General features: G+C 40.0%; 1 protein-coding gene across 3 annotated transcripts in view; it reads right to left on the minus strand.

The window, feature by feature from the left end:
* NEK10 (NIMA related kinase 10) overlaps positions 1-13,038 on the minus strand; it is a 347,660-nt gene that overhangs the window by 216,800 nt on the left and 117,822 nt on the right. For all 3 annotated transcript variants that reach the window (XM_088463509.1, XM_088463508.1, XM_088463507.1), the window contains exons 19-22: positions 12,213-12,350; positions 4,930-4,975; positions 3,900-4,021; positions 2,354-2,456 (exon numbers count right to left, since the gene is read on the minus strand). In XM_088463509.1, coding sequence (XP_088319635.1) covers positions 2,354-2,456; positions 3,900-4,021; positions 4,930-4,975; positions 12,213-12,350 — 409 coding nt within the window. The remainder of the gene's footprint in view (positions 1-2,353; positions 2,457-3,899; positions 4,022-4,929; positions 4,976-12,212; positions 12,351-13,038) is intronic.

The raw sequence follows: 13,038 nt of genomic DNA on the forward strand, positions 1-13,038 counted from the left end.
TTATGCCCATGTATTAAGATGTCTGTTTGTACAGCCGCATTAGCATTCCATTAGCAATATAGCCGCATTACAAATGCAACCACATACGGTGCTGCGTGGGTACTCATAATCAAGCCCTAAATTTCCTGCTACATGTATTATAAATGAGAAGTTGCCTAGGTTAACAAACGTGAATGTCACCGGGTTGCATAAAAGCACAGTACTAAAGGGTATAGCTGTCAGAGTCTAATAAACACATTGGTACTGATGCTTAGTAGAACTTACACCTGTTTATGGAACATATTTTGCATATTTCCACACTGCACATGATTGATTATAAAAAAGGCTGTCCCATATAAATAGCCAATTATTACTGTATATGTGTCATAAATAGTGTTTTTCTGTTTAAAATAAAATGGCTGATGTGATACTTTATAAAAATGCTGGTAAAACCCAGACATCTCAAATGACACTTACAAATGCAAAATGAATTCTATTCATCTAAAATAATTTAATTTTTCTTTATTGTTAAATAAAATGTCCAATACTGTGTAAATTGGTTTCATTATAGTTAATGGGTAACACTTTAGAATTTAGGCTAAGTAATAAAACCTATAAGTATAGCAAACACGGCCATATCTACTGTAGTTTAAAACATATAAACCACTGTCTGTTAGCAACTCATATAGGGTGAATATAAATCTGTTTCTCTAAAAATAAATACTGAAAAAGTATGATGCTGTGTATATAGAACAATAGCACCATGCAGTGGCAATACAAGAGAATGGCATCCAGCATACCAATATTTTGTAAATCATACTATTAGATATGTAAAGATATTAATGCTTTGATATTTTTTGCACAGTATTTTGAGACGTAGCTGTCAATATTAAAAAAAACTTTTGTTGAAAACTATAGTGGATGGCAGAAAGTTTCAAAAGTGTTGGCTGGGATTATACTGCATGCTTCTCAGAACTGGGAACACACAGGAGAAACAGTTGGTAATATAACCGCGCGCAGATAAAAGCAGCTTATAATAAAATAGATATTGTTAAAAATAGGAATAAGCACTATTTGTTATGGGTTTATGTGCACCAGTGACCGTGTACAATAAAATAATGAAACAAAAAAAAACTTGGCTAAAAATCAGTATGAGTAAAAAAATAATAAATGAACAACAAAATAAAAAAAATAAAAATGGGTAAAAATAAAAGTGCAAGAAATAATAATAATAAAAGCAATTAAGGATTAATATTCTGATAGTACCTGAAAAAAAAAGTTAGCTCCCTCCGTCGTGCGCATGCGCAGTGGGGCAACATCGACCCGCTTGCGAGCGTCCTGCGCTCGCGAGCGGGTCTGAATGACCCCCACAGATCATAAAAGTGGTTAGATCAACCCTTATATACACTTTCTAACAGTGCACTGTAACAAATATGTCAATCTCACTAAAGCTAGATGACTATATTAAACTAAGCCGCTATATTAAGGATTGTTTAAAATACAGTAGCAACGAAGTTACTCTCTATATGCAATCTGTTTGTTACAAATCACAATAAGAGCATTGGGTAAAGAAGATTTCTTAACCTTGTATGTATTACTATAAATGTTTATAATTTTTATATATTATTATTTTTAGACTGCTAATATTGATAATAAATTGTTATATCTAATCGTTCACCCTATATACTTTTTATTCATAACTGGTATAGTAACCCTAAGCACTTCCCTTAATTCCTTCTTTCCTCTTGAATATTTACTAAAGTGTGGGTTTTTAGAAGCGGAGTTGTTGCTCATAGCAACCAATCAGATTCTACTCAACATTTACCTAGCACCTTATAGAAGATAATAGCTAGAATCTGATTGGTTGCTATGGGCAACATCTCCACTTCTAAAAACCTGCACGTTAGTAAATATACCCTAAGTATTTCTTTCTTCCACTCATCTCGATAGGTCTGAAGGTTTTGAACTGAAATACAAATGTAAACTTGGAGAGTAAACCATGAGGTGTTTCTCTGTGTATTGCTTGTTTTATGTTTTGGTGTTGTTTACTCTTTAAGTTTGAGAATGTTAGCCGTGTTTTTTTTCCTGCCCTATGTGATTGTGGGGGGAAAAGTCTTAGCTTCATGCAAGGCAGATTTAGCACCTCTCTTATCTGGTTCACCCTCCCTATATCTTTGTAGTGTGTGTGATTTACTGCATTGGTTCAGCTTACTCAGATAAAGACCACAAACAACAAGACTGTGAAATAAGACCAGTCACAGCGTTGTGCCTGTAGTCACAGCATAATAAAAAAAACAGTGTTTTTACAGGATTTACATTTCAAAATTAAGAGGTCAAACTAAATCTAAAATACTTATATTTGCTGAATACTTACTGACTGTGACTTTATCTTTTTCTCCCAACATGATATTGTTTGGCGATAAGTCTCTATGAACTATCCTTTTTTCTTTGTGTAAATACCGCAATGCTAAGCATAACTGGAATACACAAGGTAAGAGATGAGTGAATTATGCTTTCTGTAGACGCATTTCCATATGACTGATGTCACAAAGTAGGCAGATTATTTGGTACCGAAGGATCATGTGAGCACAAGAGGTTCTACTATTTGGCCAAAATGAAATTGGTGAAACAAAGTAACAGAAAATCAAGTGGCAAAAAGAAAACAACTTGGGTGATAGGTTATTTTACTGAATTACAATTTGGCAAGCAATGAATACAACATCTTCCCAAATATATATTAAGGTCTAAACATAGACATTCCTGGCAGAAACCTTCTCTTTATGAAAATGTGCTTTTATTAAACAATGAACTGAATGCACACAAGTACAGATGAGCTAGAGACGTTGGCATTCCGATTGCATCTACACTTACATCCGAAGAGGGGTTACTGGGTTATCTAGACATATAGGCCCTCATTCAGAGGCGCTCGCAAGAAGCGGGCGCTCGTTCTGAATGAGGGCAGCCGCTTGTTTTTTTTAGTGAGGCCTCCTGGTCTCTAGCTAAGCTGTGGGTTACCACCCACAGCTTCAGCGACCTACCAGGGTGATGGTCGTGATGGTCAAGACCATCGCGACCATCGGGGCTTGCAACGAGACCCTAAGGTTGGGTCTCGGCAACCGCAAGCCCCAGGGAGCTTCCTGCTCTGATCGAAGCTCCCCACTGACATCAATGCTGATGTCAGTGCGGCCGCCCACAAAACGGCAGACGTTCTGTCAGGAACACCTCCGTTTGTGTAGCCACCACCCACCCCGCCTACAAAACGGGACGAGCTGTCGATCACCATCGACAGCCGCCCCTTTTGTAATGAGCTCCGGAGCGAGAGAATTTCTCTCTCGCTCTGCGGCTTGCGGTCTGAATGAGAGCCATAGTCACATAGACATAGTTCAGTGAGGGCGTCTCAACCAAGCAGATGACTATGCACTGATGGGCGTGAAGCAAAAATACGCCTATTCCCAGCTGTATCTTTTGCTCCCAGTATAATTTAGGTGCAAGTGAGCACTGATGATGATGATGACCTGTAGCAAACCAATGGTACACATATGGCCACATGTAATAGGGCGAGAGTTTAGAAAATTAGTATTTTAAAAAATGTTTAGCAGTAAACTCTCACACTTTTTAAACTTGGCCAATGTAATAGAGTCCAAGAACATGCAAACTCGCATGTTTTTAGACTCAAAAAACTCTCATCCAGATGTTTTCCCATTTTTAAGATAAAACTTGATCAATGTGAGAGTTTACTGCTAAACTCTCACATTTTCTAAACTCTCACCCTATAACATTTGGCCTATAGTGTCGGACGCATCTCCATAAGCCTAGAACTCTGCATACAGGTGAATATGCACATTTTTACAGTGCATGCTTCTTTGAAGCAACATATGACTGATTTACTTACAAATCCGCATCAGGACCCTTATGTTTACCTGTATAAATATATTCCACAGTCGCTCTTCTGTAAAGTACTGTTTTTTCTCCTTGAGGGACTTAAAGTGCTCGCCCAGAGATGCCCCTTCAATGAGCTCCATCACAATGTAAAGTTTGTCATCTGTGAAACAGTGCAGCAACTAGTTAGGTCTGAATGCTTTTCCATTTCAGGACAGAAAACTAATTTTGATTCATTATCCTGAAACAATATAGCTAAATTTACTATTGTTGCTAACTGTAAAAAAAACTTTATTGTGTTTCTCAGAACAACTATTTTTATAGTGTATAGTGAAAAGATTACCATTAGAATAAGTAGTAATAAAAAAAAGAAATATGATTACTAAATCCTGCTGAGATCAAACAACACAAAACAAAGGCTATTTATATTGTATATTTCTATATTTCTTTAGCATTTGATCAGTTCATATTGAATTCATCAGATCTACGCTTTTATGAAGATACAATTGCCACTGATTAGTAATGTCATCTGACTTTAAGTAACAAAATATTTTGGAAAAAGGATTACAAAAACACTCTCTGGTTTGGTCAGTTGACAAAGTTTTGAATGCTGGGAAAATACAGCTTTTGCAGTACAATTTGGGGCAAGTAGAGTGCACCAACAGAATCTACATTTTCTTCTCAAAACCCATGTATAGAATCATTGCAGAATGCTAAGCTGGAGACTGATACCATTACACTAGGTGGTTAAGATATGTTTTTAAGCGAACCAACAGCTGAATTTGTAAAATAATTGAGGCTTCTTTGAGTTTTTTTAAGAGTTTTTTTTTAATAGTCAACACAGATTGTGGGTAATCTCATATGTAAAGTACAAAAAGAAACAAAAAACAAGCCTATAACCAAGACTTTTACTAAACTGAAAGATACATTTAAAAAAATATATATTTTGACTGATATTTCTTTTCAATTAAGATGTCAGCCAAAAAAAAAGTCAGAAACTTCTGTGGCTAATTATGAAAAATTAATTGGCATACACTGAACTTTCTCTGTCACTCACTGCGAGTTACTTACTTTCTAAGAAGGTCCTGTAATACCGCACAATGTTCGGATGGCAAAGCTGCAAAACAGAAAATAGTGAATTGTAAAACCAACTGATTTCATTTAAAATATGTAAAAATAAGAGATTTATTTTATGTGAAGCATTACATCAGTATTACAGCATACAAACACAAATGGAAAAACCGGTGTTAAAAGTAAACATTATAATGATACATTTTAGTAAAATGTCATAGATGTTTTGAAGTATGGGCCTGATTCAGAGTTGGGAATAGAGTGAGATATCGCTCTCAACTGATCATCTTGGTGAAACCATGCTGCACTGCAGGAGGGGCAGATTTAAAATTTGCAGAGAGATTTAGATTTGGGAGGAGTGTTTCCAAACTGACATCTAAATTGTAGAGTAATACTAAAGCTGTGCAGTATTTGTTGGCTACATGCAAAAGCAGCCAGTATTTACCCCACATGTAAAAAAAAATGTATGTATTTACACCCCTTGCATTGCAATATGGTTTGTTCAGGTTCACAGTTGAGAGAAATATCTCACTCTATTCCCAACTCAGAATCAGCCCAATGTCTTTCTTTCATTATTTAACCAAATAATAACTTTATTTGAACTGTAAATGATGACAAACTGTTGTAAATTAAACATAGAAGATATCTCTTTGAAACCAAAGCAAAAGTTAACAGCAATTTGGATATTTGTTTATGAATCTAAAACACAATGCAGAGTTGCCAAAGCAAAGCTGCTACTTCCTGCTTAGCCAAACTATATGTAAGGCGCTGCGGAACCTTTGTGGCGCCATATAAATAAAGGATAATTATAATAATAATATGAGGCTCATGTAGAGTTGGACACAGCTGCGCGGCTGCGCCTGAAACATAAGCAGGAAAAAGCGCATGTTTAGTCAGACGCATGTCAAGATGCATCCAGATATAGGGTATCATTCAGATCCGGTCGCAAGCGCTGAGCGCTCGCAACCGGGTCAATGTTAAGGCCCTACGCACGCGCAGCGGCCGCACTGCGCATGTGCAAGCCCTGGAGCGAGAGAGAAATTCTCCCGCTCCGGAGCTCACTACAAAAGTGGCGGCTGTCAATGTTGATCGACAGCTTGCCCCGTTTTGTAGGCGGGGCGGGGGGAAGGCTACACAAACGGAGGCGTTCCTGACGGAACGCCTGCCGTTTTGTGGGCGGCCGCACTGATATCAGCAGTGATGTCAGTAGGGAGCTTCCTGCTCGATCAGAGCAGGAAGTCCCCTGGGTTGCCGAGACCCAACCTTAAGGTCTCGTCGCAAGCCCCGATGGTCGTGATGGTCTTGACCATCGCGACCATCACCCTGGTCGGTCGCTGAAGCTGTGGGTGGTAACCCACAGCTTAGCTAGCGACCAGGAGGCCGCACTAAAAAAAAAACAAGCGGCCGCCCTCATTCAGAATGAGGGCCATAGGTTACAAGAAGTTCTGCCAGCTCTGTATCAGTACATAAGGCACATACTAGCACCCCAGGAGTGCAAAGCAGTTAAAAGTGGGCAAATGAGACATAACTAAGAGTCAAAGAACCAATATTTTAGGGAAAAAAATTCAATGTACTCTGAAACAAATTGGGGAAGAGAGGAAAGGCACTCTTTCCTCTATACATGTCTCTGCAGAACAGTTATCTTCAGTGCTGCAGAGAAGCTGTTAAGGTTATATGTGGTTTCAGGGCCGTAACTAGGGTGGTGCGACCAGTACCATGGCACAGGGCACCGCAGAGTAGGGCATACTGTTTGGGCCTGTCAATTTTCCTGTTTATTATCATTCTCACTTGTAGCTTCCTCTTCTTTTATCCCCAGCATCTCCTGGCCTCCCCTATCTCTTCCCTGGCCCTTTCAAATGAGGCCATGGCCCTTTTCCTTATGTCCCTATTTAAAAATTGGGGGGGGCAATGCTCTTTCTGGCACAGGGCACCAAAAAGTCTAGTTACAGTTCTGTGTGGTGTAATGATGACCTTAAGGCATGTATATGGATCTATGCTGAATGGCACTTAGCGCTTTAGCTCCACACAGGGCCGGATTAAGTGAGGGGCGACAGGGGCGGTTGTCCCTGGGCCCCCACACCCGGAGGGGCCCCCACTAGCAGCGGTGCTCTGTCTGGACCTGCCGCTAGTGACCCCTCCGCTAGTATAGTGTAGACCGCGCATAGGGGAGGGGGCCACTAGAGAGGGCACTGCATAGGGGGGCCGCTATAGGAGTCACTGTATAGGGGGCCGCTTCATGGGGACACTGGGGGGGGGTGTTTTTTAGGGTCAATGCATAGTGGGGACAACTACTGGCCCCACTGTATAGGGTGGGACAACTACTGGCCCCACTGTATAGGGGGGGACTACTACTGGGGGCAATGCATAGGGGGGGATACTACTGGGGGCAATAAGGGGGGACCACTACTAGGTCTGGGGACACTTTATAAGGGGCACTACTGGGGGCACTGTATAGGGGGACCACTACTGGGGGCATTATATAAGGGGCACTGCATAGGGGGACCACTACAGGGGGAACTGCATAAGGGGCATTACTACAGTGGGCACTGCATATGGGGGACCATTACTGGGGGCACTGCATAGGGGGGGACCACTACTGGGTCTGGGGGCACTATATAAGGGGCACTACTGGGGGCACTGTATCGGGGGACCACTACTGGGGGCATTATATAAGGGGCACTGCATAAGGGGCATTACTACAGTGGGCACTGCATAGGGGGGACCATTACTGTGGGCACTGCATAAGGGCCACTGCTACTGGGGACATTGCATAAGGGGCCCCCACAAGTTTGTTGCCCAGGGGCCCCCACAGACCTTACTCCGGCCCTGGCTCCACATACAGACCAGCTTCTAATATCTTGTAACTTGATAATTCAGAGCACTAAATAAGTACCTAAGATATTTTCCGCTCTCTTACCCACAGCCCCAGGTCACATATTTTGATTAATTTACTAAAAATGTAGAATATCAAAACCCATGTTGGTCTTCAAGGGCTATCTATTGATGTTACATTTCTTTTCCGGTAAAGAAACACATTTTCAAGAAAGTTATATATTTGGCAAAGGCCCGCTCCAACATCTTCAAATCTTTGCAGATCTTTCCAAAGGCATCAGAAATTTCACCTGGAGACTAAGAATCTCAGGCACCCACTGACCCAATATTGCTTTGTTTTTAAATTATTGATCAACAGGATTGGACACATTAACAGACTGTTAACATCCGGCATTAACATCTGGGCCCAGTCAAGTCCGACATAACCTCTTCTCCTTAACATAATCCCCATGAATGGCAGAATATAGGATCACCATCTGGGCCCCATTTATGTATATATGGTGTATATGAAACATAAATGCATTCTGTGTTTAGATTTGGGCCCCATTACCAAGGTGTCTCACTATGGTATGCATATATTCCAAAATACGGAAAAATATGATATCCAAAATACTTCCAGTCCCAAACAGTTTGAATATGGGAGACTCAACCTGTACTGTGATTATAGCTACTGTTATTTGTCCTAGTTTGAGACAACTTCGTTTGGCAACTCAACTCATCCATATGTGGAGCAAGAAAAGGTCTTGATTACGTCAAAATAGTCATCATTAACTAAACAGTCAGGGGTTTGGGAAAACTTAATATTTACAACCTCTTATCATATTATTGAGCAGGGACTCTGAATCCACTGTATGATAATAATGATTTTCCTACATCAATATACTTTTATACAATTAATGTTTTAAAGTGTGTTGCAACGCTCTAAACTTCACCATTCTCCCACAATTTACAACTACAACTTGGAGAGGACACTCCAGAGCTACTTTTATGACTTTATTATATATGCCTAAAATCATATTTCTACATGAAATCCAGTTCTCATGGATAGCATAACATATTGTAGGCCTCACCTGAGTCATCCTTATGACACTCACGATTTCCTCCCTTAACAATAAGAGGCTTAAGCTTCCCAAAGGAAACGTGTCTAGTGCTTTAAATAGGCTTTGGATCACAAAGTTGACATACACCCATCAGCCATAACATTATACCCACCTACTTATAATTGTACGAGTCCCTCTTGTGCCGCCAAAACATTTCTGACCCGTTAAGGCATGGACTCCACAAGACCTCTGAAGGTGTCATGTAGATATTTTCAGCATATCCTTGTCTTATCCCAATATCGATCAGTTAATGCTTGTTAGCTGCAGATTTGCCACGTGAGGAAAAGGGCCTAAAAGTCTGAGGCCACTACCCTTTTCCCCACGGTGTAAATTAACAAGACTAATTGGGGGGGGGGGGGGGGGGGCATTAATCCATCAACTACACATGTCCCTCTTATAAACATAATGTTTAGTCTTTCATTGATTTCTTCTCAGTTGATAAATGACATACACCCTAAAACATGGTCACAGCTCAGTCAAATGAGTGTGGTATCAAGTTTAATGATTATTTCTTAAATGTGCAAGCCTCACTAGAATGGTTAATATTATCCATATCCTTTTGTTTTCCAGGAAATTTAAGTTAGAGCCACCTCTTGGAATATAATAGACTATCAATAGTGCTTGTCAACATTTATTATCTGGAATGAGAATGTTCTCCACTAGAGGTCAGGCTGAAAGCAGTAATTGCTCAAGAGTGAAAATCCAGAATAGACAGAATACATTTGTGCTATACAATGGAGACGATGCCCCCTCCCAGTATACCTGGCACATCCCCCAAAACGTTACTTGTTTGATTGACCTATTATCAGATAACAACCCTGTAATTTTAATAACATTAAGCGGTAAGGTAAAGTATTTTCTTTGTTTACAAAGTACATTTACTGTGTCCCCCTCACTTTGTAGAACATCTGATTATTACAGTAGCATCCCATATACATAGCAAGTCCATTTTCAGCATGTGTCTGATAATCATTTTTCAACTATCTCCTTTTCATATATTTAAGTTCAAAGTAGTATGTGGAGGATGTCACGATGTACAGTGTAAACACAAAACACATTGGGGTCTATGTACTAAGCCTTGGAGAGATATAAAGTGGATGGAGATAAAGTACCAACCAATCAGCTCCTGTCACTTTACAGGCTGTGTTTGAAAAATGACAGTTAGGAGCTGGTTGGTTGGTACTTTATATCCATCCACTTTATATCTCTCCAAGGCTTAGTACATAGACTCCATTGTTTAGCTGTCAGACACAGTCAGTAAGTCTGCTACACAGGTCACAGAATGTCATATGAAGGCAGAGGAGGAGAAAGAACGTTCCTAAATCTCAATCCTAACTACATCATGTTCCATGCAATTGGGGTTGCTGTGGTAGTCACAAAACACTGAGGGGAAATCTGAAGGAACACATCAAGGAAAAATAATAAATAACAACATTCTTCTTATAACTTGCCAAAGGGATTCACACTATGAGAAAAAGAAAAGAAAAAGATTTTCATGGGAAAGGGAATATGATTAAAACTAATCACTGCCTTTAGGAAAGAATTTTACTGTATCATAAAGTGTGTTTTGTGTGAGAACATGTACTTGAAAAACAAGTCCTGGGCATTTGTATGACTTGGCTCATTATGGAGGCATTCCATGATGGACTGCATAACTTTCATAGGAAACAAAGCACCTCTAATTATGGGGATCACCCCTTACAAACAACTCCTGTTTATATTTAACTAGCTGGGATACCAGGCGTTGCCCAGGTTGAAAACTGGACCCTGACTTACACCTGCAGCCTTTATTTGTTTACATTGTCCCCGCCTATAACCCCATTCTACTTATCCTGAAAAGGACCCCACTGTTTGCTAACATGCATGCAAACAGTGGTGTAACTACCGTGGGTGCCCGATGCTCCCCCTGCACCCAGTCACGCCCACAAGGTGGGCCGGTCCAGCCAGGACCGCCAAGGGGGGCCTGGGTGGCAGCGGTGTTGATTTGGTGGTGGCCCACCAGCTGATTACAGTTGGTACAACAGCAGGCAGACATGGAGAGACAGTGCCGCTGGTCATGAGGCAATCAGAGATCGCGAACCGGCAGACAATCAGCATGGTGGCCCCTGATTTGCTGCCGGTCTGTGAGCTCAGATAGGCTTGTGACCGGTGCCAGATTCAAATTGCGTCAGTGCTGTCTGCTCCTGTCTGCCGGTGCACCAGCTGTAATTAGCTAGCGGCCCCGTACCAATTCCACACCTGTCGTCTGCTGATGCCAGACGGGAAGGTGAGAGGCTGCTGGAGGAACATGGGGAGGTGAGTTGCTGGGGGGCATAATGTGTAAGGGACCCAACAAATAATGTGTTATATCAGACACTACTAGTAAGTGGCATTCTCTGTAAAGAGCATTACTGTGTGGTATAATGTGTAAGGGGAATTACTGTGTAGTATAAGGGGAATCACTGTGTGGCATAGTGTATAAGGGGCACTTCTACTGTGTGGCATAAAGTGTATAAGGGGTACTACTATGTGGCATAACCTGAATGGGCTTTGTGTGGTATAACATGAACGGGCTCTGTGTGGGGACAAATGTATGTGGCTTTTTTTTACTACTGGAGGGGCCATTTAAGATCTTGCTATGTGGCTCATAAAGTTCTAGTTACGCCCTTGCATGCAAACACAGAGGGCTAATTAATATATATATGGTCACTTTAAAAAGGACTAACTCTGAATTTATTATGAACTTGCATAAGTCATAGAGTTAGACACTTGCTCAGACTGTGAGGTTAAAAGGATACTTTTGTAGCTTTCACACAGGTTTTGAAAGCTAATCCTGGTCAAAGTACACCACCCTGCCGAATTTGGTGGAGCTAGGTCCAAAACTCTGGCCGTGCATAAAGGACGAACAGACAGACAGACAGACACGCTTTCTTGCTTATTATATAGATAATCTTTGGTCTATACTGTAATTGGAAAACTGTGTTCATTTTTAAATTATTGTATTATTAAACTATTTTATTGTATTATTAAAACAAGTTTGAGAATTCCCTGCTGGTGAACAGAGCTCCATTTTATTGGTTTATCTGTCATGTTTATATTTAAGCTGTTCAGATATTAAACTATTTATATTAATTTATGTAGAGGGAAAAATAAAATGCAATTACTGTAGAAGCAGGAAGAAAATAGTTTTTTGCGGAACCAAAAGCTAAAAGATCATTCGTTATACAGGTAATTTCCTTTATATTAGTTTATCTCCACTTTGTCAGGTGAAGCTATTACATTAATGTTATTGAACAATTACTCTCTGTATCTGCTCACCAAGGACAACAGCAGAAAACAATTCATAAAACATGAACTTGAAGGCATATGTACCTGTTCTCTGATTATTGTTAGTTCAAACATTATGTTCTCTGCACTGCTTTCCCGGTCTCTTTTGTCTTTACCAAACGCTGGGTTGTGCAAATTAATCTCTTTCATTGCAAACAGATTCTGTCCGCTGCGTTTTCTGACCTTGAGAGAAATGTTATTTTATTATAAGAAAATTAAAATACATACAAAATCCCAACTCACTAATTCCACCGGAAGCCCTTTGGCACCTCAGGGAGATATTATAGCAAAAGCACATGAATCAGTTACATGAACTAATGTAGACAGAAAAATTATTATCTACAACACGAATGAGGCTCCATTGAGCAGTATTTTAGTAGAAAAAAATCAAGTTATATATAATAAGGGAATGGTTGACATATGAAATCAGTACACAGTAATGTGAAGAGCTTTTTCTGCTTTGGTGACATGCGCACTTCTATTGCGGATGTGGAAATAAACATCAACAACTGTAATATGGGTGTGCGCGAATGTATTATCCTGGTGGACAAATAGGCAGGGTTGCAAATAACAATATACTGAATTTACTTTAGCTCCATCTGATCACATTCATGCAATTGGTACTGTACTGTATGTCAGCTGGCAATCATGTTAACACAGAATTGAGTTTCTCTGTGCAGACTAATCTTTACCTATACATTTTACTCAACATTTCCAGAAATACCATTTATAAAGTGGTTATGTAAGGCTTACGTAGACTTAATGCACAATAATTATTTATTGATCAGGATGTCCAAGCTCTCACAGTGGAATAAGATAGCTATATAAATACATTGATTATGCTTCAACCACTAAATTTAAAAGCACTAGT

The sequence above is a fragment of the Taudactylus pleione genome, unplaced genomic scaffold (assembly GCF_031769625.1).
Source record: "Taudactylus pleione unplaced genomic scaffold, aTauple2 ptg000053l, whole genome shotgun sequence".
In the NCBI taxonomy this organism is placed as follows: Eukaryota; Metazoa; Chordata; class Amphibia; order Anura; family Myobatrachidae; genus Taudactylus; species Taudactylus pleione.